Raw genomic sequence first — 27,998 nt, 5'->3', positions numbered from 1 at the left:
GGGAAGGCTTTTCTTTGTGCTCTTTGTTTTGGGGGTAGTTCGCTCTTGGGACTAAGAGGGACCAGACATCAATCCAGGCTCTCCAAATCTTTCTGAACAAGTCTCTCCTATTTCAAACTTGTAAGTTACAGCCAGACAAGGCGTGTTCGTTTTATCTTCGTTTTCTCAGCTTGTAAATGTTCTTTTGCTAGAGGGAGGTTGATCCCTGTGTTGCTGTAACTTTGAAACTAAGGCTAGCGGGGGTTCCTCTGGGCTCTTTGAATCTGATTACCCAGCCCCCCATGTCTGTACCCAACCCTCCTGTACCCAATCAGCCCAGCACCCCATAACTCCTCCTCCCACGCACCCTACAGCCTGTACCCAACCCCCCCCCCCCCCCCCCCCCACACACACACACTCATTTGGGGTATTGTCAGACATCACCAGTGTGGTGGTGCTCTGCTCTTGTTCGGCTGTGTGCATGTCCCCTCTGTGTGCTGCCCCGGCTCTGCAGACCCCGACACAGCAGACCCCAAGAGAACCCCCAATGACCTCTGATAAGGTCCGGAGGCACCTGGACAGGTTGATTGTCAAATGACGCACAGGAATAGTTCCCCACAGACTCTACTGGACATACTACGAATATGTGCCCCTGACAATGGACCAGCTCAGTCAGTGGTGGGACTTTTTTTTCCCTGCCTTAAAAGTGAGCGATGTGGGGAGGAGACAGAGAGGAGCAAGTGGGGTGCAGGCATAGGGGAAGGGGCAGAGTGGGGACAGGGCCAGTGGTTCCCCCACTTCTAGGGAGCCTCCGGCGCTCCTGCTCCTTGCTGCCCCGGGGGAAAGGCAGGCTGGGAGAGGGGAACTAATAAAGTTGCAGCCTGGTTAAAACCCATCCCCCGTGTCCTTGGCGAACATATCTATTGCTCCCCCGCGTTCAGGACCAGCCTGTGTCTGAATTCTCGGTGATAACGTCGTGTGACGTGGCAGGATTCCAGCCAGAGTGTTTCGGCTTTTCTCTGGCTTCTTGGCTCATTTGCTGTGAACACAACAGAAAGGGGAAATTGTCCCAGCTGGGGTGTGTGTGAATCCTTCAGCCCACTGCCCGCTGGAGGAGCTGGAAGAAGCAGGGGAGTTTCGCTGCCGGCTGCCCCCCAGTAAGTAGCACTGATGTTTCTCACTTTTTTCTCTCTCCTGGCTTTTGCTCCGATTCCCTGCAAAGCCCCAGGGCTGGCGCGGGTGTTAAACACACAAAGGGCCCTTCCGATGATCTCGCCTGCGCAGCACAGGGCTAGAAACTCTCCCCCGGGATCCCGGCCTGCAGCCCGCACTTTAGAATGATCCTTTAGACCAGCGGTTCTCAAACTTTTGTCCTGGTGACCCCTTTCACGTAACAAGCCCCTGACTGTGACCCTCCTAATAAATTAACACTTTTTTATCTATTTAACACCATTATAAATGCTGGAGGCAAAGCAGGGTTTGGGGTGGAGGCTGACAGCTCGCGACCCCCCATGTAAGAACCTCATGACCCCCTTGAGGGGTCCCAACCCCCAGTTTGAGAACCCCTGCTTTAGACCGGCTGGAGCTGTAAACACCCTGTTTTATTTCTGGGAGCAGAGATGGAGCCCCCCCTCCTCCTCCGTTTCCTGCGGCTGGCGCTGTCACCGCCAAAGCAGGGTGTTCCTCCCAGGCAGGAACCACCTTTTCTGCTCCATGGGGCCACATGGGGGTGCCCCCCTCCTCCCCCCATTTCTGTGACCCCAGAGCTGCGCAGCCCGGCTGAAAAGAGAAGGTTCTGCTCAGCTCCCTGGACTCTGCAGCTGGACACTATCGTCTGGGTGCTTGTGCTGGTCGAGCTCCCTTCTGTGAGCTGGGGGCCATCTTCATTTTGTACAACAATGAGGGCCCGCGGTGGGGTGGGGTGGGGAAGAGTAGGGGATGGGGGAAGCGGACGTGGGGGGGTGCAGGCGCAGGGGGAAGAGGCTGGGGGGAAGGAAGGGGGTGAGATGGGGAGGAGATGGAGCGGTGGGGAAGAGAAGGGGATGAGGGATGCGGGGGCAGGGGGAAGAGGCTGTGGGGAAGGAAGGGGGTGGGATGGGGAGGAGATGGAGCGGTGGGGAAGGGAAAGAGGGGAGCAGGGGAAGTGGGGGAGGAGCGGGAGCCCAGCATGCAGATCCCCTTGGCAGCAGCTGGGCCTCCCCTGTTAAGCAGGCCCATCAAACCCTCACCCTGACAAGCCCCACTCCCCCTGCATCTGTACCACCCCAATGAGCCCCTCGCAGACACCCTCCCCACTGAGTCCCAACCACCTACACCTGGATCCCCACCCAAATGAACCCCACCTTCCCTGAGCCCAGATACCCCCCCCCCCCCGCTGAGCTCCCCCCTGCAGACTCCCATTGCCCCTGCAGCTGGCACCTTCCTGTGCATCTAGATCCCCCACGGAGCTGCCTGCAACCAGACTTCCCCACCCACAGAGCCCTCTGATCCCCATCTGGATCCCCCACACTAAGTCCCTCTGCTAGTGGATCCTGCTACCAGGCTGAGCCTCCCTGCCCACATCTGGGGTGCCTGGCACAAAAGGGGCAGGGCCCAGGGTGTTTCTGGGGCTGGCCTGGCCCTTGTGCTGGGTGAGGTTCAGCCTCACGGCCAAGTCCCTGTCCCAGGGGGCGGGGGAGGCTGCAGGGATCTCCCCCCTCAGTGGCCTCTGCTCCCTCCTGCCATGGTGGAGCAGAATTTTAAAATATGCCCAGAATTTGTTGCCAAATTCCCTCAGGAATGTGAGGTGCTGTTCAGCTATGATGGTGGGACTGTGAAGGGGGTGCTGGGCAGTTGAGGATCTGTGGGTGGGGAGCTGGGCAGGGGGTGTGGTGTGCAGGGTGCAGTGCAGTTGTGATGGGAGGTCACCGGGAGGGGTCTCTGGGCAAGGGGTGCTGGGCACAGGATCTGCGGGGGAGGTCTCTGGGCGAGGGGACGCGGGGCATAGGGATCTGCGGGGGAGGTCTCTGGGCGAGGGGACGCCGGGCGTAGGGATCTGGGGGGGAGGTCTCTGGGCAGGGAGTGCTGGCTGGGCACAAAGATCTGCGTGGGAGGTCTCTGGGCGAGGGGGTGCTGGGCATAGGGATCTGCGGGGGAGGTCTCTGGGCGAGGGGCATGACGCGTAGGGATCTGCGGGAGAGGTCTCTGGGCGAGGGGGGGCCGGGCATAGGGATCTGCGGGGGAGGTCTCTGGGTGAGGGGGAGCCAGGCGTAAGAATCTGTGGGGGAGATCTCTGGGTGAGGGGGCGTCGGGTGTGGGGATCTGCGGGGGAGATCTCTGGGTGAGGGGGAGCCAGGCGTAGGGATCTGCGGGGGAGGTCTCTGGGTGAGGGGGTGCCAGGCGTAGGGATCTGCGGGGGAGGTCTCTGGGTGAGGGGGTGCCAGGCGTAGGGATCTGTGGGGCAGAGGTCTCTGGGTGAGGGGGTGCTGGGCATGAGATCAGGGCACTGGGCAGAGGGCAGTGTGGAAGGGACACGCTGGGAGCGCAGGGCTGGGCGGGTCAGTGTGCATATAGCAGTTGTGGGTTTGTAAACAGTGCCCTTGTGCTGGGCTGAGGGGGCCTGCTCCCGCTGCGCCTCATTGCCCCCAACTGTCCCCTCGTGCTGTGGACCACCCCCAGCACATGCCTTATTTCCCAATGGGGGTCCACAAATATGTTTCGCGCTGGGCCCACAAAAAGTTCATCCGGCCCTGTTCCAGCCTCCCAAGAGTAACATGAGACAATGAATACGCAGGAAATGTCTGGTCGGTGTGCAGAGTTCAGAATCAGCCCATTTCTGAGAACAGGAAAATGAAACTAAATTCCTCTCTTCTCTGCAGAACCAGCCATGGCTGTCACAAATCCAGCACAACTGCTCCTAGGTGAAGTGACTTGTGCGGTGTGTCTGGATTATTTTAAAGACCCAGTGTCTCTAGATTGTGGGCACCATTTCTGCCAGGCCTGCATCACTCAGTACTGGGAGGGATTGAGTACAAACTTCCCCTGTCCTGAGTGTAGAGAAACCTTCTCCCAGAGAAACTTCAAACCAAACAGACAGCTCAGGAATATTGTAGAAGCTTCCAGAAAACTTACACTGGAGCCAACAAAAGAACCAGAAATTGGGACAGTGTGTGAAAAACACAATGAGGATTTAATAGTCTTCTGCCAAGAGGATCAAACCCCCATTTGTTTGGTTTGCCACCTGTCCCGAGATCACAGAGAACACCCTGCGGTTCCCATAGAGGAGGCTGCTGAGTATTACAAGGTAAGAAATCATGGGATGGTGTAAAAGCTGGAACGTCCAGGAATGGCATTTTAATAAAAAAATTATGGCAAAAAACGGTGGATACAGTTAGACCCCCTTATAAACAATACTTTAGCAATGAGAACAGACTTATAACACACTGTTATTGACCTGTTCTGGCCCCAAACCATTTTTAATACCATAAGGACCCAGAAAAGTCAGTTCTGAATTGCTCAGGGGCGGAAATGTATAACCTATAGCCCAGTGCTATTACAGGGTAAGTGCTGCTGACCTGGGACACAGATTCTGCCAGAAATGAAAACATCTTGTGTGCATGTGTTGTGCACTTGTCATGAATCAGTGCAGCCACAGGAATTCCCAGGTTTTCCTGAAAAAAGGCACAAGAAGGGGGAGAGGAAAAGTCTCCTGGCTGAAACGTGGCATATGGAAACAAGTGTAGTGGGCTTCAATATTGTCACCTCTTAAAAAATACCCGTAACGTCTGGAAGATCCCAACTTGCAGAGATTTCAGGGACCCGGCAGTACTGACACACAAACCCTTCCAGGGGACAGTGAAGGTCATACACATCACTAAACATTGGGACTAATTCTGCTTTTCTGTTTTTCATACAGTAATTTTTATTTGTTGTGTATTTTTGGGAAGAGTCACTCTCATATGTGCAGCTGAGACATAAGAGTCTGTTATTTTTCACTGGTAATTTTTAGAGAGGCCTCAATGTTTCTGCTCCACAACTTTTGACAGTACAGATGGCAATGTACGACATGAGATCTCAAGGGATATTTTCTCATATTCCTATAGGGCACACATGGGTCAGGTGTTTCGTCTTGTCCCAAATAATGAACAATCACTTTGTCCACATTTCCACCAAGAACTTCATATCCGTATCAGTGGCACAAAACCTCATCTGTATCGATCAGTCTTTGGAAATATCTCTTCCTTACCAGAGGATCCCCTGTTGGGAAAAGATCAGGGCCAGCTCTAGGCACCAGCAAAGCAAGCAGGTGCTTGGGGCGGCACATTTGCAGGGGCGGCAGGGATCCAGCCTGGGAGCTGAGAACCAATAGGGGCCCTGGGAGCTGTAGTTCCTTGGCTAGCTCCCTGCCTATAGAGCCAGCTCTGGAGCAAGGAAAGAACTACATTTCCCAGCATTCCCTTGGCAGCTATCAACAGGAAAGGGAGGGAGTGAAGTAGCTGAGACATGCTGCAGTTTGCTGTGAATGGAGAGCTGGCTGCTAGAAGGATGGCACTGTGAATGGGGGACAAGTCTGCCCAAGGAGTAGGAGGCTTTGGCCCAGATATCCCCTTCAGAAAACATCCCCAGCCTGGATTAGGGATACTGGTGTGACCTCACCTTGCAGCCCCCAAAGAAGGAACTGGGTGGACTAAATGGACAGTGCACCTCTGGATCTGAAGCCTAGCAAGGGAGGTACGTGGACCCCACTAGAATTTAAAATGAAAAGTAAGGGAGGGGCGGCTCTCCTAGAGGACTTGGGCAGCTTTAGATACAGTGCCAGGCACGTAGGAGGATTTCCACTTCTGAGCCATGGAAGCAGAAATGGACTTTTCCTTTCCAGATTTAGCTAATATTCAGAAAGGGAATCTAGCACCTGCCTTCCAGATTTGAACACCTCAAAATTCAGGAGTGCTCACGCTCAGTTTGGGCAGCTGTTACTTCATTTCCCCCAAATCAAATATACTGATCCACTGTAACTTGCTGTAGAAAAAGTAGGATAAAATTGAGCACGAAATGCTTTTTTTTTTTTTTTTTTTTTTTTTTTTTTTTAATTTAGTTTTATTTGTTTAAAAGGAAGACAGTGATATTGCATTGGCAAATTCCCCATTTTTCTTTTGTTAGGACCAAATTCGGAGTCGTTTGAAGATTTTGAAGAAAGAGAGAGACACGATTTTGTCATTTAAATTGAGTGGGGAAAATAAAAGCCATGAAGTGCTGGTAGGTGCCGTTATTACTCAGAAGCAAATGTGCCCAGGGCCATTATCAACACACGGCTTAGTCTGAATATCATAAGACAAATAGTGAGTAACATGTACTCATCCATGAAAGATGATCACTTCTTTCTTCTCATTGTAAACAAAAATTGTTCCGCTTTAAGTGAGAGTAAGCCGGAAAATGCAGCATTGAGGAAAGTTTTAATAATTCAAATATTTTCACTGATAATTCGAGTGTAATTTGTTTACTTAACAGTAGTTTCTCCTTTAGTCTTTCAACTAAAGCTGGTTGAACATCTTCAACCAAGAAAAGCTTCCTGCAGATAAAAAGGTTTAGTAGAAAACAAATTTTTTTCATGGGGAAAAGTCACTTGCAACAAAATTTTCAATTTTTTGACAGGAAATTTCAAAATGAAACAAACATTTTTGTCATTTTAAACTGAAATTTTCATTTTGCTTTTAAAAAGCTGAAAATTTTTAAAACGTTCGTGTTTGTTCTTTATCTCTTTCTCTTTTTAGTCCTCTTTTCTACTGAATGCACATGAATAATTTCCAGGGTTTTTTCTTAGTTTTTCCTTTTTTTCTTTTTGCCATTTTTTCAGAAATGGGAGCTCTTTTGAAAAGGTACAGAGAGGAAGTACTAAAAAGAAAAATAGGGGGAAATGAACATTATTTTGTTCCATTTTAGGAAAAGGGAGAATGAAAAATATGTTGAAGTAACTTTTGAAAAATGTCACATTTTTCTAACAAATCAAAAGAACTTCCATTTGGAAAACAGAGAAATGGAAACAACTTTGAAATTTCAATTATTTTTGCAAATTTCCCCACCCCCTAGTTTTTTGGCCAGCTGTACTCAGGGCCGGCTCTAGCTTTTTTGCCACCCCAAGGGACGCCAAAAAAAAAAAGCCCTTGAAATGTGCCACTCCAGGAATGGCAGGAATGCCTCCCCTTCACTTGTCTCCTTTGCTGGTGCCTGGAGCCGGCCTTGGCTGTATTTTCAACAGAGATAACCACAGCTGGCCAATCCATGCAGCTGCTCTAGGAGTCTGCTGCCCCAGAAAAGGAGGCTGGTCACTTAGTGCCTAAGACAAAGCATAAGGACGTCATTGGAAAGACTCCGGGTCAATTCCGTGAACTTTGGGACAGGCCCTTAATGGTATCGCTGATAGACATTGCCATGGGAAGATCTGGGTTCCAAATCTGGTCTGATTTCCTTGCTCCCAAGGTATCAGGGGCCAGAGAGTGCTCCAGAAACAGCATAAATTGGTGGACTTCTGTCCAGTTCACATGCACTCATCCATAAGCATCTTGTGAATTCAGATTTGCGTGTGCAAAAAGGGGTCTTCCCAGCAGCCCAATTTGTGCTCAAGATCCCTGTGTGGCTTAAAATCCAGATTTATGGTGTGCCAAATTTTATGTATCCAAAACTGTTTTCAGAACTCATGAGAGGAAATGATGGAGTTCAAATTTTAGTACCTTTTTTTTTAAAGGCCATTTATGTCTCTATGTATTTTGTGGACAGATTGTGTTCCCCAGTTCAAGTCTAGTGCTTCTCAGTTTGGGTTCTGCTGTTTCTTCTACTAAAATAATCCTTGCCAGTCCAGTTCTGAATCCCACACCTGCTGTGCTTCCTGTTATTGGAAGGATCTGGTTTTCTGGAAGCCACTGATCACAGATTATCTAAATCCTATAAGACAAATTTATATTCTAAACACCAGTTAGGACTCTGTCCAATAGGTTTTCAAATCTTCTGTCTGATGAGCACAGAGTATGTTCTCCATAAAATGTCAGAAGTTAAATTCTGTGGGGTTGCAATGACATGCTGCCACGTGCATAAAATATCCCATTGCTTTATAAAATGTCCCATGACTCACTCCGTAATTTTGTCCTTGACCTGTGATTTCTTGTTCGTATCTTGTCATTTCAGAAACAGCTAGAAACTGAGAAGCAGAAGATTGTGTCTGAATTTCAGCAACTGCGTCAGTTTCTGGAGAAACAAGAGCGACTCCGGCTGGCTCAGTTGGAAGAGCTGAATCAGGAAATTGAAAAGGGGAGGGCTGAGTATGTTGCCAAATTATCTGAGGAAATATCTTCTTTCAGTTCCCTGATCAGGGAGATGGAGCAGAAGTGCCAGGAGCCAGCGAGTAAATTCTTGCAGGTGAGATGGTGTTAGATAGGAGCTGTTCATTACTTATGGTAGCCTGAAAGTGTAAGTAGTCGTTAGAATTCCAAAACCCTTCTAATGATTTTATTTTTCAAAAAATGCCTCTAACTAGCGAAAAAAAGGCTAGAAATAAAATGTACCAGCCTGGACGTCTCTAGTGGCTATCTAGGGTCAAATTCTCAGTTGTGACCAGTATCTGCTGTGGGCAGCATTCTTCACTCCTCAGGTTTCCTGCATTGAACCTGGGGTGTAGGATAGTGATTGGCCCTGTGTTACACTGTACCCCACACCTATTGTTCTCTCCCAGCCCCAATTTCCTGTGGATGTCAAGAACCCCACAGGAAGGGCCTTCAGAATGTTTGTGGGCAAGTGGGGAGAGAGTTTACAGCATGTGGGCAGCACATTCTCTGTTGCGACCGGTATCTGCTGATCCTTGTCCACCACATCACAAGGCTGAGCCCTCTGATTCCATGTGCCAGCTGGTTATCCACATGTCATTACACAAAGAGCCTGTGAGCCCCCAGTACAAACTTCCTGGGCCCAGATCCTGCAGTCAGAGCACTTCTCCAAAGCTGCAAAGGCAACACATTTAATGTTTTGTTTGCATTAATAAATAACAAATCATTTCTCTTTGAACCTCAAACTGTGAAGACAAAGCGAGTTCCCTTCAGAGCAGGAGGGATCCTTAGTATGAGATTTGGGACTGAATTTCCTTTTATCTTTCTCCTCTAGGACATCAAAGGCACCTTGAGCAGGTACGTGGCTCCTTCTCACTCTCCCTTTCACTTCCCAATGCAGGGAAGGGATTTTGGACATGAGACCTGGCTCCCCATGGTCCAGCAGTGCAGAGTGTGGGGCTGGTTCCCAATCACCCTCCGTTAAATCTAATATTGGGGCTGTTGTCATTCTGACTAGACTCCAGTATAGAGCAGCCTGAGAAAAGAGAGATTTACCTACAGACAAGGTATTGATTTGTAGTGTAGCTGCTGGAATGGAGACCTCAGGAGATTGGGGATGGAGAATTGGTCTCTCATTTCTAGGTCATAGACTCCAAACTCACCTAGGTGGGTAGGGATGGAAAGTCAGGGCCATCTGATGACTATTCAATGAGCTGTTTATTAATTGTTTCTTATTATGCAGTGAGCTCTATCAGTGTGCTGGGCGTGGCAGGAGATATGATGGAAGAGACATTCCCTGCTCTAAGGAGTTTATAATGGGCTATTATCAGTAGCACTATGGCAGTGCCTAGAGGCTCAAGGCAAAACCAGGGCCCAACATGCTGGGTGCTGCACAGACACAGACAGACAGTCCCCGCCCCAGGGCGTTTACAGTCTAAATAGACACAAGACAAAGGGCGAAGGGAGGAAGAATTAAAAGGAGCCATTCAATAAAGACAAAGTGCTGCACTTTGGAAGGAAAAATCAAATGTACAACCACGAAATGGGGAATAACGGACTAGGCAGCCGTACTGCGGAAAAACATTGTGGGGGGGAGAATGTAAAATGGATCACAAATGGAACGAGTCGGCAGTGTGATGCTCTTGTGAAAAAGGCAAATGTCATTGTGAGATGTTGTCCCAGGTTGCTGTATTCACCGCAGGTGGTGCCGCCTCCTGGCTGTTCGGGGGATTAGCTCTCTTCCAGGGCCAACCCCTCCCCTTGCCGTCTCTCCCCCGTTGTCTCTCTCACTCTGCAGCCTCATCTCTCTCTCCAGGAGCTGTAGCTTCTTCTTCGCGACTCAGCCCTGCAGCCAGGTCACTAAATGGTTTCCCCTTCTGGGGTACAGAGTCTCACTGGTCCCACTGCCCAGGCAATGCCACTCCATCAGTGGCTGGTGGGGGAAATTGACCCCGCCCACTGCTCCAGGGTCCAGCCCAGGGACCGTACCACACGCAGGCAAGGTCTGCTCACTCCCTGGGCTGCTTCCTACTCACCTCCCATGGGCTTTCTTCTCCACCCTTCTCTCTTATAGGGGTTAGACTAGATGACCCTGGCAGTCCCTTCTAGCCCTGTGATTCTAAGTACTCCCTTCCCTCAGGGCCAGGCTCCTAGCAGGCTATTCTTCCCCTGGGTTCCCTCTTTCCCTTTCCAATGAACACAGGGTGGCTGCGGACTTCCTCACTGCAGCCAATTTGTGTTGCCAGCTTCCTGGCTTTATACTAGCCTAGCCCAGCCCAGCCCACACCTCCCAAACTGAGCTTCATCATCCAATCAGGGGTTGCTTCTCTGGCCTAAACCTCTCATGTGCAGCCTGTCTCACTAATCTCCTCTTTCTCAGCTTCCTTCACTCCTTTGGGGGGCTGATGTGGGGTGAACACCCACCACACATGTATTAACAGGAGTGTCAATGTAAGACACAGGAGGACGTTGTTCCACCCTTCTTCCACGGTGAGGCCTCAGCTGGAATCCTGTGTCTAGTTTTGGGCACCGCACTTTCAGAAAGATGTGGAAAAATTGGAGGAAGTTCAGAGGAGAGCAACAGAAATGATCCGAGGTTTAGAATGGATGAGCTAGGAGGAAAGGTAGAAATAAATGGGTGTGTTTAGTCTAGAGAAGAGAAGACTGAGGGAGGGCCTGATAACCGTCTTCAAATATGCCTGAGGCTGTTCTACAGAGAGCAGTGATCAGTTGGTCTTCAAGTCCCCTGAGGGCAGAACAAGAAGTAATTGGTTTAATTTGCCACAAGGGAGATTTACATCAGTGTGACGGGTTCCCGGGGTGCAGCCTGGACTGTGGGACTGGGGAGCCCTCCAAATCCCCAACCTGGGCTGCCTCTCGCACTGTGATGCTGATGTCAAGCTACAAGCCTGACAAGCCCTGCGCTGACACAGACACCTACGGGCAGGGACCCGCCCAGCTGTGTTACATGAATCCTCTCCCAGCCATTGATGGACCAGCAATAGAAGGCGCCAGCCAGTTCCCCCCAGCTCCAGCCCTGCCCCCCAGAACTGCACCGACTCACACTGCTCAAGGCTCCCTCGGGCAGTGCAAGTTCATTAAGTCGTTTGCCGTCCCTCAGTGTGGAGTGGACACACACTGGCCTTTGTAAGCTGAGAACCCCTGTGCTAGTGGACTAACCATTTCTTTTTCTGTGGGTGCTCCAGCCCCAGAGCACACACAGAGTCGGTGCCTATATATCACAGATCCTTAAATTTCACCCAGTTATTCCTGTATTCAGCCCAATAACTTGTATTTGACTAAATCCTAGTTTGCATTGACTAACGCACCTTCCAGAAACCTAGTCAGTCTAGATTTGAAGACCTCAACAGACAGTAACGCTTGAAGATCCCTAGAAGTGGGGGGCCAGCGGTGTCCAAACCATGTGCCCACCCCTGCTCCACCTCTCCACCCCCTGCTCGCTCATCTCCGCTCCCTCCCCCTATCACTTGCCTTTAAGGCAGGTACAAAGGGAGAGAGCAGAGCTCTCCCACTTTTAAAAGTGATGGGGCCACGGACCCCCTGTTCTGGCGCCCCTGTCAAGAGATGGACAATCCACCACTTCCCTTGGCAGTTTCTTCTAGTGGTTAATCCACCCAAACTCTTAAAAAGGTCTGTCTGATTTCCCATTTGAATTTCACTGGCTTCAGCTTCTAGCAATTGGTCGTTGTGCCTTAGTTGCTAAATTCAGGAGCCCTTTAGTACCTAGTCTGTTCTCCCCATGACGATATTTATACCCCAGACTCAAGTGCCAGGGTTCTCTCAGTGTGAGGCATTTTTACCGGCCCTCACATCAGTTTTGTGGGTCTTCTCTGCACTGGCTCTACTTTTTCAACGTCCATTTTAAAATGGGGACATCAGAACTGGATGCAGTTTTCCAATATCGGTCTCACCAAAATGAAGGGGAAGCTTGTAGTGTCCAAGCTGGGATTGGACCAATTCCTGGGGCAATAGAGACTTTAATCCTCCAAGGTCTGCTGAGCTACAACCATTCACTAGAATAAAATACATTTTAGAAAAACACAAATATGAACAAACTCCGCAACGAGTAACACTGGGTTGTTCTTCAGATGCGAGAGGGAGAAGTTTCAGAACCCAGTGGCCTTTTCTTCTGAACTGAAATCGAGAATCTGGGAATCTTCTCAAAGAAATGCATCTCTGGAGACCATAATGAAGAAATTCAAAGGTAATAAAGAGTCACCTGGGGAATTTTCTCACATATGTTACACTGACAATTGACAGAGCTGGGGAAATCTCTTGGGGAAAATAATTGTGGATGGAGATAGTAAACTATGAATTCCCTCCTCAGCTCTCAGTACAGCACATACACACTGGGTTAGGTTCCTAAATTTGGACTCCCTGGGGGTTTCCTTTCTTAGCAGCTGTGAACGTTAACCTGAGCTTGAGCTTCACTGTTCTTTCTTGCAATACGTTTGTTTTGGATTTTTTGTCTGCAAGGCCTCCTGAGTCACCATAGTCCCTCTCTTGCTTTAGAGGAGGGCTGGGGAACCGACTTTTCATCATGGGCCATTGACCCACAGAAAAAAATCAATCATGGGCCACTCACCCGCGGGGGGGACAGAGACGGGACGTGAGGACTTGGGGCTTTCCCCCACAGCAGGCCGAGCCGGCGTTCTCGGCTGTAGCCCCATGGGGGGGTTTAGAGGTAGTGGTGCTGGAACAATTTTTCCAGTGGGGGTCCTGAAAGCCAATGCTCCCCAAACTTTTTACCTGGCACTCCCCTTACCCCTGTCTGTGCCCCCTCTCAGCAGAGCTGGGGCCAAGACTGGGCCTTGGATCCAGGAGGGTGGGGCAGGATGCGGACAGGGGTAAGGGGGCTGAATCTGGGACCACAGCTGGGGGCTGGAGCAGAGCCCCGGGTGTGGGGCCAGCAGATGGGAACCCACCGGGGGAAGAGCCCCAGGCGGGGATCCAGCAGCCATCCTGGGACCCTGGGCACAGGGCCGGCAGCTGGGCCCCGTGCAGAACCTGAGGGGTGTTGCAGCAACCGCCACTCTCCTAGTTCCCACGGCTCTGTGCACAGACCAGGGGCTTCCCCCCTGTGGCAGGGTGAATTGGCGCTTGTGGCTCCATCCCTGCGGCGGGGAGGGGAGTGGTGCTGCGGGACACATGAAATTGAGCAACAGGCCGGATCTGGCCCATGGGCCGTAGGTTCCCCACCCCTGGTTTAGAGATTCTCCACCTTTTATCCTCCTGAGCTGGAGAGAATGAGACCCCCAGGGCTGTCAGAAAGGATGAGCCAGTACTAGTGGTACAGGGACAGATTTAAAGTTGATTGAATGCTAAGCAGTGAGAAAGTGTCTGTGTATGGGTCTGTCTGTGAATGATGTGTTGGTTTCAGAGTGTTTCTCTACACGGCAGTTAAACACCTGTGGCTGGCCTGTGTCCGCTGACTCCGGCTCATGAGGTTCGGGCTCAGGCTGGAGTCTGGGCTCTGCGACCCTCTCCCGTCACAGGGTCCCAGAGCCCAGGCCTCTCCAGGCCCGAGCATCTACCCCGCAATTAAACAGCCCCATTGCCCGAGCCCTGCGAGCTCAAGTCAGCTGTCATGGGCCAGCCACAGGTGTGTAATCGCTGGTAAAACATCTCTGGGTCTGTCATGTAACCTTAGGTCATGTGGTTAGTTTTTAATGTTTGTGGTTATTTTTAGTGAGGTGTGGAATGGTTTGTATTGGTCTGAATTGCACTTAACCTCCTTAACTAGAACTTCATAAAGTTTGTTTTCTTTTCATTTTGCTTTTGTGTTAAAATATGAACAATGTGAATATATTCCTAAACATGACAACCTGACATTTCATCTTTTTCACCCATTTCTTCCTCTAGGCTCACTGTCGTCTAGACAGCGGTTGAACAAAGGTAAATTTCTCGTATCAAAGGAGGAGCGAAAACTTTCCTATGCATTATGGTGGCTCATTGGCAGTTCAGGTTTTGTTTCAATTTTGCATTTGAGAGGAGCTGACCACCATATTACTGGTGGCTACCCAGATCTTTCTTAAAATAGAAAAGTCAATTCTTTTCTCATTTAGAATTTGTAACTCGTGGTTGGGGTAACCAGATGGGTTGGGGTGGGGGAGAGGGGGCGAGCAGTGGATCTCTGTAGAGATCTAAGAGTTTAAAAATGAGCCTTTTGGAAAATCAGAGAGGAACATCTCACCTCATTCTCTGAACTCTTTATGCACATACATCACATCCCTGGCAATATTATTATTATTAGCAAATGCACAAGTGGTACAGTGAAGAATGGGAAAATTCAACATAGAAAAATAGACATTTCTGTTTTATCCCTACTTTATAAGTCAAAAGAGAAAATGTTAAAAATGTCCAAAGGGGTTAGGTAGACATCACCTACCGGTATTAGCAGACATGCCAACTCTCGTGAATTAATCGTGAGAGATGCAATTTCTGAGTAAAATTACGATCACTCATGATCTCACCATAGAGCTGTGGCTGAAAAAAAAATCCCGCCATTTGAGAGTTCTAAAAATGAGGCTTCATTTTACTTAGAAATCCTGTCAGCTGCCCGGGGCGCGGCTGGGGCTCCCGCTGTCACCACCCCAGTGCGGCTGCTCCCCTGCCAGCCTGGGAAGTGGGAGAGGGGCCCCCACTGTAGCCCCCAGGCCTAGGGAGGGTGAAGAACCCCAGGAGGAGCAGAGGTGGGGCTGGGAGAGCTTTATTATGGCCTGAGGGCTGCAGGGGGCCTGAAGTGAGTGGGGGGCTGATGGGCCGGGGGGGCTGGATTGCTGGTGGGTTCTGAGCAGATAGGGTGAGTGCTGGCAAGGTGAACTGAGGGCAGTGGGGTAGGGGTGCTGAACTGATGGGGTGGTGATGATGGGGACTGGAGGACTGAATTGCAGGGGGTTGGATGGGGACAGAACTGATGGGGGCTGGGGGGGAACAGGATTAATTGCTGGGCAGGAGACGGGCAGATGTGGGGTGAGAGCTCCTGCAGCAGGAGCCAAAATCCCCTTCTCCAGGACATGTGGGCGAGTGGGCAACACTGATTGTCACATGCGCACACCCTGGGGAGGGGCCAGGGGAGTTCAAACATCCAGAGACTGACCTAGAAACCACAATAGAATCCTTTAAACATGTCGTGATTGTTGGGCCAATCTCATGAGATTTGATCCCTTGATGTCGGCAATACTGTATTAGCCATTGCATAGCCCTGGGGCCAGCAGTGTGGAGTTTGGAAAGTCCCCGATAGCCCAGCACAAGCCGAGCAGCCGTTCAGTAAGTGTGCGGTGTCCTCACCCCCCCGCAGCTACACACAGTCATGGGGGGCCAGTGGGGTCTCTATAAAAGCAGGTTTTCTAGTGCTCAGCTGGCTGATCGTTGTGGGGGGGGGGCTCTGCAAGGAGACGGGCTGTGCAGAGTCGCATCATTGCACAGGGGGACGTTGGATTCCCTGTAATCTGCTGGGAGCCTCCTATGATGCCGGGATCTCTAATCACATCTGTGGGGAGAGGTGGGTGCAGGTGGGGAAAGATTCCAGGGCCTGACTGTCAGGCCCTTTTGTGCTGCTCTGTCAGAGCGAAGGGGCCTTAATGTGCCTGGAAACAGACCCCAGAAAATAGCTCCTGGGCAAGGGAGCCCCCCCCATCCATGTGAAGTTGACACAGGGACTCCTCAGCAACTAGGGGGATGTGGGGTCTAGGGCGGAAGTGACGGATTCGTCACTTCTGGGACTGACCGCGCCAGCCAATCGCACTAGCCCATGGGGCCCCCCCAAAGTGCAGGGCCTGGAGCAGTTGCCCCAAATCGCCCTCCCCAAGGGACAGCTCCGCTGGGGACATAGACAGGATGCATCACACTTGGCTGCTCTCTGCTTTGCAGCCCTGAGGCCCCTGGAACTAGGGTCCAGGGAGACTAAAGGAAGGACAGAGGTGGCTTAAACCCACCTCCCCCTAACCCCCCTTGTCTTTCCCCCAAGCACAAGGATGGAATAACTGAGACTCAGAGTCTGGGTCTCGTGGCCTGGCTCAGCGGAGCTGATCCTTTCACTCTGTCCCTGAACTGGCTCTGTCGGGGTGTGAATCCCCCCTGCCCATGGCTGAGATCTCAGCGCTGCTCCCTAGGCAGAGCTGGGTAAATCCTGGAGGCAGGAGGTTGCCTGGTTCACTCCCCAGCTGGGGCAGGTTCTGTCACTGACACGTTCAGACCCTGCCCCAGGGCTGAGCTCTGCCCCTCACGCTCTGATTCTCTCTCTGCAGCGAACGTGACCCTGGATCCAGACACGGCCAATCACCGACTCACCGTGTCTGCGGATCGGAGAAGTGTGAGATGGGGGGAGACAGAGAAGGATCTGCCCGAGAACCCTGAGAGATTTGACGCTGATTTCTGTGTGATGGGCTGTGAGGGATTCACTTCGGGCAGACATACCTGGGAGGTGGAGGTGGAGGGGTGGGGATTCTGTTTTGTGGGGGTGGCCCGAGAGTCTGTGAGCAGGAAGGGAGAGATCAGCTTTAACCCTGAGCAGGGGATCTGGGCTGTGTCATGCAGTGAGGATCAGTACTGGGCTCTCATGTCCCCTGAGCAGCGCATCCCCTTGTCCCCGAGCCGGGCACCCCCCAGGATCCAGGTTCATCTGGACTATGAACAGGGGAAGGTGGCCTTTTTCGATGCTGGTACCGGGGACCCGATATTCACTTTCCCGCCGGCCTCTTTCGCTGGGGAGAGAATCCGCCCGTTCTTCTGTGTTGTTGGTGTTAGTATGCGGCTCACCCTGTGTCCCTGAGGTGCCCTGTCTGTTCCCATGAATCAGGCTCCTCTAGCCCCCACTCCCCTGATCTCTATGGCCTGGAGGACTCAGCCAGTCTTCCCCCCTCTCCCGCCACGGCACAGACAGTGCTGAGGTGGGGTGAAGCTCTGCCCGTATCTCTGGCTGTGGAGGTCTCTGTGAGGTGCTGTAGACTGGGTCTCTATGCTCCTAGGAAGACAACTCTGTGTGGAGTGTGGGGGGTCCCACCAAGGAAGGAGGGAGCCCCCCTATGGGAGAGGGACGCAGCCAATGGCCAGGGAGAGACCCCTCAACTGGGGGAGAGCAGGGGGGAGGCCTGGCTGAAGGGGCTGGGGGGTGGGTGGGGGACAGACCAGAGGGCAAACCAGGCGTCGGGTGTGGAGAGGTTCCCAGGAGATATGGGGCAGGTATCGCAGGGGAAGCAGAGCTGAGCAGGGAGGACCCAGCTGCACAGACAACGTCCTGCCCCTTGGCTTGGGGGACACAGAGGCTGGGGACCCGTCGGGCCCCCCAGGGTTCCACCAATCAGAGCCCAGGACTGGAGTCCTCTGCTCCCCTTCAGCGGCTATTCTAGCAGCGTGAGCAGGACACTGGGTGGTGGATTCGGACTGACGAGCTCCTAAGCGCCCTGTGGGGCAGCGCTTGAGTCTTGTTGACTGTTGAGAGTCGCCCACTTCCACCTTCATTGAATTAGCTCGTTAGCACTGACCCCCCCCCCTCGGTAACGCAACTCCCATCTGGTCATGTGCTGTGTGTTTATACCTCCCTACTGTATGTTCCACTCCATGCATCCGATGAAGTGGGTTCTAGCCCACGAAAGCTTATGACCAAATAAATGTGTTAGTCTCTAAGGTGCCACAAGGACTCCTCGTTGTTTTTGCTGATACAGACTAACACGGCGACGCCTCTGAAACTGTTTGAGATCTGTGGTTCCTGACACAGATGCAAGGGAGGATCGGACACTGACCTGTGGGCCAGGGGGTGGGGGTGCTGGCTCTAGGACGGAGTTTGGGGACTGGGGGATGTGGGGATGGGGTGCAGGCTATGGGAGGGGGTATGTGGGGAAGGGGTGGGGGTGCAGGCTCTGGGAGGGAGTGGGAGGGGTATGTGAGGAGGGGGTTCGGGCTCTGGGAAGGGCTTGGGGGAAGGGGTGGGGGTGCAGGCTTTGGGAGGGAGTTTGGGGTCTGGGGGTGTATGGGGCAGAGTGCAGGCTCTAGGAGGGATTTTTGGGGTGGGAGGAGGTATGTGTTGAGGGGGTGCAGGCTCTGCAAGGGGGTTGGGGGTTGCGGCGCTTACCTGGGGCTCCAAGGCGGAGCGGGTCGGATTCTTTGAACAACAGAATTCTTTTGGAGTGTTATACACCGCTGAAAACTGTGATCCTAATGATTTTTTTAAAATATCCCATGTTACTAATTAATATATGGTAAATTGTTAAAACGGGAAGAACTTTACCACGGGTGCTGTTTATTTGTTCAGCCTTTCAATTAGAGCTGGATTCCGGACAAGTGATGGCCATGAAGTTTTAGAATTAGTTTGGGGAGCGGGATTGGAAACCATTAAGGACACATCTTTGCTATCTGGTATAGTTCCGGCTCTTCCGAGGGCTCCCATCGACTCGTAAGTACCAAGCACTAGTTGTGGTGCTTACGTGTTTTGTTGTTTTTGTGGATACAGACTAACCCGGCTACCCCCTGATACTTGGAGGATGAAGACCTTATTTGCAAGCTCTTTGAAACAGGGATCTATCTGCAAACTCCGAAGCCATGTGCCATTGTGCTCCAGGGCTTCTACTCTGAGTTTTTGAGTTGGTGAAACACACACACACACACACACACACACACACACACACACACACACACACACACACACAATCTGAAACTAGCCTGTTTCTACAGGGCTCTGTTGCCCTTCCACAGTATGGGTCCCAGACCCTCATTTAAAATACCCATCACCAACCACTTGATGTTTTCCTTCCCTTTGTATTTTCAGTGTTGTCACGTGTTTGTTTGTGGACTGGTTTGCTGTCTGTGTTCCTTGATTCCTTATTTTTACTGTTCTCAGTGTGCAGTATTCATCAGATTAAGAGCTGACGACCCAGAGAAATTGTGTAAGGCTGCGTGAATGCCTTTTACTCTCCTTTCCAGTATCAGACAATATTCAGGATATTTGCGAGGAGAGCGTGACTATTTCTAGTGGACTCAGAGCTCTGTTTAGCATCTTAAAGCTGAGCTGTGTGCGCAGATAATACACATGCGAGAGGGATAGTTTTGTGAACTGCAAGAGCCCGTAGCACGCTAGTGTTTTGTCAGTTGCTTCATTTTTTTCAGAGCCGCTTTCCCTAAAGCTGTAGTGGTCTCTGGTAGGAGTAGGTTATTAAAGTTGGCCTCTGGTGCATAGTTTTTATGCTTTTACTTAGTGGCCATGGCTTCATTTTAATTACATAGCTGTTTTCAGTAGGCCACATTTTGGTGCGTTTCCAACTTGAGTTGTTAGAAAGGATGATAAAATACATGTGAACAGGGCGGACTGGCTGGCCTTCAAGGGGCAGCCCTCCCTGTTATCTGGGAGGGTTAGGGGGGCTGGGAGCCAGGACTCCTGGGTTCTATCCCTGGCTCTCGGAGGGGACCAACCAGATGGCCTTTCTGTCTCTGGCTGCAACACAACTTTTGAAAGCCACCTCTGATCCATTCCCAAATCCCAGGGAATCTCCCTGTTGATTCTGGTGAAAATTGGAGAACGGAAAAAGCCTGATCTCAACTAAAATGAGGCCCAAGGTGCACGCTGCCCATGGTGCTGGAAGAGGAAGGTCTCTGGTGCCCTCTGCTGCTTTCTGCACAAATCGCTCACTAAAGGGTGGTGTAACCTTTGTGAGGGCTAGAGTTTGTGTCCCTGCTCTCCTCCTCATCCCTAAAAACGCCTCCCAGGGAAAAGCACCTGGAGACCCAGAATTCAGTCACTGGGGGGTTTCAGTGAGGATCGCACAGGGCAGCCTCCCCACATTCAAATCTGGAAAAAGAACAAGAGAGATGGAACTTAAAATAACGCTTCAGAGAGAAAATACTTGAGAAATGGTGGGGGAAGATAGAAAAGGAAAGCCACTTTTCTCAGAAGAGCAGACTTGGCTTCCTTCCGTGTCTGTCACCAGTGGATTTAGCTCACAATAAGGGCGTTCCTCCCTCCCTGTGGGGTGTAATAAAAATGAAGCAAAGACAAAGTAATATGGTGCAAACAAAGGTAAGTGTATTCAAGGTACAGGTTCGGAAAAATGGGGGGAAATGGGGAATGAAGAAACACAAACTTAACCCTACAGTGACTCAGTGACTGGCTTTAGGAGCTTGACGCTCAGACCCACAAAACCTCCCTTGGCATTCAGAAAAACAAGAAATGAAACCCCAACACAGAAACCTTTCCTAGGATTGAGGCGCAGTGGACACAGCGCACAGGTGCGAGGCCCAGGACCTTCTACTCTCCGGCTGATTTAGAGCCTTCGAGGAGGACCACTGGGGAGACCTGACGACTTGGATTTCGTCGCAGGCGGGGAGACCCTATGGGATGATGGACACCAGGAAAGCAGGACCGGGTAAAATGGATTTGGTTCGCTGTGGCGGGGATAGTGATGACAGGCCTCTCCTTCCTCTACCCCACTGCGGGATAGATGGTACTTCTTCTCTCTAGCGCTGGAGCATTGGAAAGACCCGACCGTGCACGTGCAGCCGCTGGAATGGACGGCCCCGCGCCGGCGCTGAGCAAGCTCTTATATAGCCTTTTTGGCGGGAAAAGTTCTGAGGGGACGGAATGTTGGGGGCTGGCTCTGGCAGGAAAAGCTGGTTCTTCTTCGAGTGCTTGCTCATATCCATTCCATTAGGTGTGCGCGCGCCGCGTGCACGATCGTCGGAAGATTTTCTACCCTAGCAACACCGGCGGGTCGGCTGTGGAGCCCCCTAGAGTGGCGCCTTCATGGCGCTGAATATATACCCCAGCCGACCCGGCGCCCCCTCAGTTCCTTCTTACCGCCCCTGACGGTCGTTGGAACTGTGGAGCGCTGCTTAGCTGTTCTCCACTCTCCCTAGCTTAGTTAGTTATTCGCAGTTATAGTTATAGTTATAGTCCTAGTGTTTATAGTTAAATAGTTCAATAGTTTTAAAAGTTGTTCTAGTTGTTATAATAGTTCAGGGGATTAAGGGGGTCGTCTCCCCCTTTCTCCCCCGACCGCGGGGCCGGGCTCATGCCCAACGCTCCCGGCTTCAAGCAGTGCGCCTCCTGCGCTAAGCCTATGCCCACGAGCGACCCGCACGACTCCTGTCTGAAGTGCCTGGGAGAGTCCCACCAAACAGATAAGTGCAAGATCTGTAAGGCCTTCAGACCAAGGACCAAGAAGGAGCGGGACTTTCGGCTCCGGCAACTCCTGATGGAGGCGGCACTTAGTCCGGACGCTCCATCTACAAGTCAGGCCCCGGCACCTAGCGCCTCGGTGCGCAGTGCCCCGGCGGCACCGGCCATGACGACCACGCGAGTGGTGTCAGATAAGCCTCCCCGGCACCGGACCTCGTCGGCACCGCAAGCACAGCAAGTGCCTCGGCGCCGGTCATTATCCCCAGGGCATAAAAAAGCCCATAAGACGGGGACCTCCGTGCCGAAGACGCCGGCTCCCCCAGTGCCGGGGGTAGAGCCGCGTCCGCCGGTAGAGCACCGGAAACAGGTGCCTCCAGCACCGTCGACTCCGGCGCCGAGGCCGTTGAGTCCGGTGCAGATGGCGTCTCCACCGAGGCCGGCGGTGATACAGTGCCTCCCGTCGACGCCAGAGACCTTCGCGGCGGCGAGAGACTTAATAGCTCTCACGGAGCCGGCACCGCCCCAACCACCGGCACCGACGGCACCGTTGACTCGTCCGGTCCAGTCGAGGGGGAAACCTGCCTTGATGCGCCCTCCATCGCAAGGGCTGGAACCTCGGCACCGATCCAGGTCCCAAAGCAGGTCCCCACGCCGCTCGCAGTCCCGGCACCGAATATCACCTCGGCACCGGTCGTACTCGCGGCCAAGATCTTCGTCGCGGCACTGCTCTACGTCTCGGCACCGCTATGATCGTCGGCACCGATCAGCGTCGAGACGTAGTTCTCGGCACCGCTACGGTCGACGCTCGACGTCGAGAGGCCGCTCCCGGTACCGGGCATACTCCAGGTCCTCGTCGAGGTCCAGGTCCGACTCCCGGCACCGACGAGGTCATCGGCACCGATCGCGGTCCCGGCACCGATCGCCGGCACCGCGTAGAGATAGATCATCTCTGGACCGGCACCGTGCGGCACCGCAGCCCACGGGAATCGTCTCGACGCTCTCGGCACCGCCGTGGCCATCGAGATCGGTGTCTCGCTCCTCGGAGGACCTCTCGAGATCGGCATACCCCCCTCAGGGGCAAGCCGAGGAACAGGACTTGGGCCATTGGCAAGAGATAACAGAGGACCATTCTCATGGCCCATCTCACTGGTCGTTTTGGACCCCGTGGGCGTACCATCAGGCGCAAGGGGCTCCAATAGCTTCGACCTCTCGCTCGGGTCACTCCGCTAGAAGGGCCCCGGAGTCCACCATCTCTCGGCCCCCGCCAGGGGGCATGGAGGCTTCCGTGTCCGCACCACCTGACGCCCTGGACCCAAGCGCAGGTGATGCTCCGGCCCAGGAGCAGGGAGACCAGGACCCTCCCTTGGATCCTGTGCCACCGGAGGCATCTTCCTCTTCCTCTCCGGATGAGGCAGTGGCGGGCACATCGTGCACAGGTCCACCCCCAATAGATCTTCGGGCTCACCAGGATCTCCTGCGGAGGATGGCCCGTAATATGGACCTGCAGGCGGAGGAGATAGTGGAGGTGCACGACCCCATCGTGAATATCCTTGGAGCGGATGCCCCATCAAGGGTGGCGTTACCCCTGATCCGCCCGATACAAGCCAATGCAGCTACGATATGGCAAACCCCTGCCTCTATTCCACCCACAGCGAGAGGGGTGGAAAGGAAATACTTTGTTCCGTCCAAAGACTACGTGTACTTGTATACCCACCCCCAGCCGTGCTCGCTGGTGGTGGCATCAGTGAACGCAAGGGAGCGCCACGGTCAGCAGACCGCAGCGCCCAAATCAAAGGAGGCTAAGCGCCTCGATTTGTTCGGCTGTAAAGTTTACTCAGCCGGAGGGCTGCAACTTAGAGCGGCTAACCAGCAGGCGCTCTTGAGCCGTTATAACTTTAACTCCTGGAACTCTATGGGGAAGTTCAAGGAGTTGGTTCCCCAAGAGTCCAGGGAGGAGTTTGGAGCCCTGGTAGAGGAGGGTAAGAAGGTGGCTCGGACCTCCTTACAGGCCTCCTTAGACATAGCGGACTCTGCTGCGAGAACCCTGGCCTCGGGTATCGCTATGCGGAGGATCTCCTGGCTCCAGGTTTCGGGTCTGCCTCAGGAACTGCAGCAAACCCTGCAGGATCTACCCTTCGAAGGACAAGGGTTGTTTTCAGAGAAGACGGACTCTCGTCTGCAGAGCCTCAAGGACTCCAGGACAATCATGCGTTCCCTGGGGATGCATGTTGTGGGCACTCAGCGCAGGCCATTTAAGCCGCAACCTCAGCGCTTCTACCCCCCCCCCGCCTCGTCAGAGACAGGACTCGGCCCGGAGGAGAGGGCGAGGTGGTAGACGAAGGTGGACCGGCCCTCAACCCGGTCAGAACCACCTTCAGGCCCCAGGCAGAACTTTTGAAGGTGCGGTCGAGGACGGCGCCCCAGTCATCCCCCAGGATCCAGCCCCCTCCTTTCGGGATCGCCTTTCCCATTTCCACCGTGCTTGGTCCCTTATAACCTCGGACCGGTGGGTTCTTCGCACGGTGGACAGGGGATATGCTATCCAGTTCTCTTCAATCCCCCCCTCCTCCCCCCCTTCCCCGTCCCTCTTCAGGGACCCTTCTCACGAGCAACTTCTTATACACGAAGTTTCCACGCTCCTCGCTATGGGGGCCATAGAGGAGGTTCCAGTGGAGTTAAGGGGCAGGGGATTCTATTCCCGTTACTTCCTCATTCCCAAGTCCAAAGGAGGTCTGCGACCCATCTTGGACTTGCGCGGACTCAACAAATTCGTAGTAAAGTTGAAGTTCCGCATGGTCTCTCTGGGGGCCATTATCCCGTCCCTCGATCCTGGAGACTGGTTCGCCGCCCTCGACATGAAAGATGCATACTTTCACATCGCAATTTACCCGCCTCACAGACGCTTCCTGCGGTTCGTGGTAAACAAGGTGCACTACCAATTTGCAGTCCTTCCCTTCGGCCTATCCTCGGCCCCAAGGGTGTTCACGAAATGTATGGCTGTCGTGGCAGCGTACCTTCGTCGGCAAGGGATACAGGTGTTCCCGTACCTAGACGACTGGCTGGTACGCGGTCGCACCAAAGAGCAAGTTCGAGCTCACGTCCACATAATAGTGCACACATTCAACGAGTTGGGCATCCTACTCAACAAGGACAAATCCACTCTGGAACCTACCCAGAGAATAGAATTCATCGGCGCAGTCCTAGACTCCAGACGTGCACAAGCCATCCTGCCAGACAACCGCTTTTGCACCATCACGAGCCTCATTCAAGGGCTCAAGGCCTTCCCAACTACCACGGTGAGGTCGTGCCTTACCCTGCTGGGTCACATGGCTTCCTGCACGTACGTAACTAGGCATGCCAGACTTCGGCTTCGCCCACTTCAAACCTGGGTGTCATCAATATACCGCCCACATCGGGACAGCCTGAACATGGTGGTCACAGTCCCGAACTCGGTCCTGACCTCCCTCACCTGATGGCTAGATCACAATGTGGTCTGCGAGGGGATGCCATTTCACGCCCCACAACCCTCTCTACACCTAGTCACGGACGCTTCATCTCTGGGTTGGGGCGCCCATCTCGACGAACACCATACCCAGGGCCTGTGGACTGCATCCCAGCTAGCCCTGCACATCAATGTTCGGGAACTGATGGCGGTGCGCCTGGCGTGCCAGGCATTTCTCAACCTCCTACGTGGCCGATGTGTGTTAGTTCTCATCGACAACACCACGGCCATGTTTTACATCAACAAGCAAGGAGGAGCACGTTCGTCAATTCTATGCCAAGAGGCCATTCGCCTGTGGGACTTCTGCATCGCCCACTCAATCCATCTCACGGCATCGTTCCTCCATGGAGTCCAGAACACTTTAGCGGACCGACTCAGCAGGTCCTTTCAAACGCACGAGTGGTCTATCCGTCCGGACATCATACATTCCGTCTTCCAGAAGTGGGGGTTTCCCCAGGTAGACCTGTTTGCATCTCGAGACAACAGGAAGTGCCACGTGTTCTGCTCCCTACAAGGTCGAGCTCCGGGCTCCCTCTCGGATGCGTTTCTCCTTCCCTGGAAAGACCACCTGTTTTATGCCTTCCCTCCGTTTCCTCTGGTCCACAAGGCACTGCTCAAATTGCGCAGAGACCAGGCACAGGTAATCCTGGTCGCTCCAGCGTGGCCGAGACAACATTGGTACACCACGCTGTTGGAACTCTCGGTTCGGACACCGATCCTGCTTCCGTTGTATCCGGATCTCATCACGCAGGACCACGGCCGGCTGCGTCACCCCGACCTGCAATCACTCCACCTCACGGCGTGGCTGCTCCATGGTTCACCCAGGCAGAGCAGCAGTGCTCGCACTCTGTCCAACAGATTCTGCTGAGCAGTAGGAAGCCCTCAACACGGACCACGTACCTGGCCAAGTGGAAGCGGTTCTCCTGTTGGTGCGAACAACGAGCCACGTCCCCGTTGCAGGCACCTATTCCTCTCATTTTGGAATATCTCCTCTCCCTAAAACAGCAGGGGTTGGCGATATCTTCAATTAGAGTTCACCTGGCCGCTATATCGGCCTTTCACCCAGGGGAACTCGCGTCTTCGGTATTCTCTAACCCGATGGTCGTTAGATTCCTCAAGGGCTTGGACCGGATGTACCCACAGCAACGTCAGCCCGTTCCGACGTGGGACCTCAACCTGGTTCTCTCCAAGCTCACAGGTCCTCCATTCGAGCCACTGGCCACCTGTTCACTTCTGTACCTATCCTGGAAGACAGCCTTCCTCGTAGCCATCACCTCAGCAAGGCGCGTTTCTGAATTCAGGGCGCTTACATCTGAGCCCCCTTACACAGTTTTTCATAAGGATAAAGTGCAGCTTCGTCCACATCCTGCCTTTCTCCCTAAGGTGGTTTCTCCTTTTCATATCAACCAGGATATATTTCTCCCGGTCTTTCACCCTAAACCACATGCCACTCGCCAGGATCAACGTTTGCATTCCCTGGACGTACGCAGGGCCCTGGCCTTCTATATTGACTGCACAAAGCACTTTAGAAAGACGACGCAACTCTTTGTCGCAGTGGCCGACCGGATGAAAGGCTCACCGGTCTCCTCACAACGCCTATCCTCCTGGATTACGTCTTGCATCCGGACTTGCTATGACCTGGCAGGTGTCTCAGCACCGCACCTCACCGCTCACTCCACGAGGGCCCAGGCTTCCTCGACGGCTTTCCTGGCGCAAGTTCCGATCCAGGACATTTGTAGAGCAGCGGTTTGGTCATCAGTCCACACATTTACAGCTCACTATGCACTAGTGCAGCAGTCCAGAGACGATGCTGCTTTCGGATCAGCGGTTTTGCACACAGCAATGTCTCACTCCGACCCCACCACCTAAGTTGGGCTTGGGAGTCACCTAATGGAATGGATATGAGCAAGCACTTGAAGAAGAAAAGACGGTTACTCACCGTTGTAACTGTTGTTCTTCGAGATGTGTTGCTCATATCCATTCCAAACCCGCCCCCCGTCCCCACTGTCGGAGTAGCCGGCAAGAAGGAACTGAGGGGGCGCCGGGTCGGCTGGGGTATATATTCAGCGCCACTCTAGGGGGCTCCACAGCCGACCCGCCGGTGTTGCTAGGGTAGAAAATCTTCCGACGATCGTGCACGCGGCGCGCACACACCTAATGGAATGGATATGAGCAACACATCTCGAAGAACAACAGTTACAACGGTGAGTAACCGTCTTTTCTGTCCGGTTTGAGCCAGAGGACTCCAGTGTCTAAGTTGTAAACAAGTCCGCTTACAGAGATGGAGTCCAGGGGTCATAGTTCATATACTCCATATTAGAGTCTATTAAAGCCAGTGATTCAGTTAACATTACCTCAGAAATACATTATTAAAACAACTAATTGAACATATTAAACAGCGCTAACATTCCTTACTTATTTATACCTAACAGTATCAACTTTATAAAGCCTGATAATGATAGAAAACACAATAATAAAAATAACTTCATTTATACAACATAACCTAGCTCCTAGGTGCCAACTATGGGGAAAAATTAGCGGGTGCTCAGCACCCACTGGCAGCCAATCTCTTCCCTCCCTCCAGCGCATCTTGTCCACTGGCGGCTCCACTGACCAACTCCTCCCCCTCCCTCCAAGCGCCTCCCGCCCACCGCAAAATAGCTGTTTTGCTGTGTTCAGGAACTTCAGGATGCTCCAGGAGGGAAGGGGAGGAGCGGGGACGTGGTGCGCTCAGGGGAGGAGGCGGGGCAGGGCCGGGGGCTTGAGGTAAGAGGCAGAATAGGGGCAGGGCGAGGGCAGAGCAGGGGCGGGAAGAGGCAAGATGGGGACTTGGGGAAGGTGGTGGAGTGGGGGCGGAGGCAGAGGGGGTGTGGAGCACCCGCCGACCAGAAGGGAAGTCGGCGCTTATGACCTGGCTACTTTATAAACCACCTACATTATTTCTTTTAATATAAAACTGAAGATAAACAAAGATTCAATCTAAGCCAGTCAGTCCACACAGAAACACAGTGAGAAGAAACTCAAGAGTTCAGTTCACCTGAGGCTCAGTGACCGTCTTTGCTCACCAAAATCTCTACATTTAGCTGAGTCAAAAGCA

At 52.8% G+C, this 27,998-nt stretch overlaps 1 protein-coding gene across 2 annotated transcripts; it reads left to right on the top strand.

Annotated features, from left to right (window-relative positions):
• The first annotated feature begins 15 nt into the window (after positions 1–15).
• On the top strand, positions 16–17,922 carry LOC135974905 (E3 ubiquitin-protein ligase TRIM7-like). Of its 2 annotated transcripts, XM_065564114.1 has the most exons (9): positions 18–120; positions 921–1,136; positions 3,837–4,261; positions 6,118–6,213; positions 8,137–8,367; positions 9,106–9,128; positions 12,380–12,495; positions 14,154–14,186; positions 16,541–17,922. In XM_065564114.1, the coding sequence occupies exons 3-9, from the start codon at positions 3,845–3,847 to the stop codon at positions 17,062–17,064; spliced, it is 1,440 nt and encodes a 479-aa protein (XP_065420186.1). In that variant the 5' UTR covers positions 18–120; positions 921–1,136; positions 3,837–3,844; the 3' UTR covers positions 17,065–17,922. The 2 variants fall into 2 exon arrangements, with proteins under 2 accessions (XP_065420187.1, XP_065420186.1); XM_065564115.1 differs by lacking the exon at positions 6,118–6,213 and having other exon boundaries at positions 16–120.
• The last annotated feature ends 10,076 nt before the right edge of the window (positions 17,923–27,998 follow it).

Source organism: Chrysemys picta, chromosome 12 (genome assembly GCF_011386835.1).
Source record: "Chrysemys picta bellii isolate R12L10 chromosome 12, ASM1138683v2, whole genome shotgun sequence".
NCBI classification, from domain to species: domain Eukaryota; kingdom Metazoa; phylum Chordata; order Testudines; family Emydidae; genus Chrysemys; species Chrysemys picta.
The sequence above is the reverse complement of the archived record's forward strand: the minus strand, read 5'-3'. Positions and strand labels throughout refer to the sequence as shown.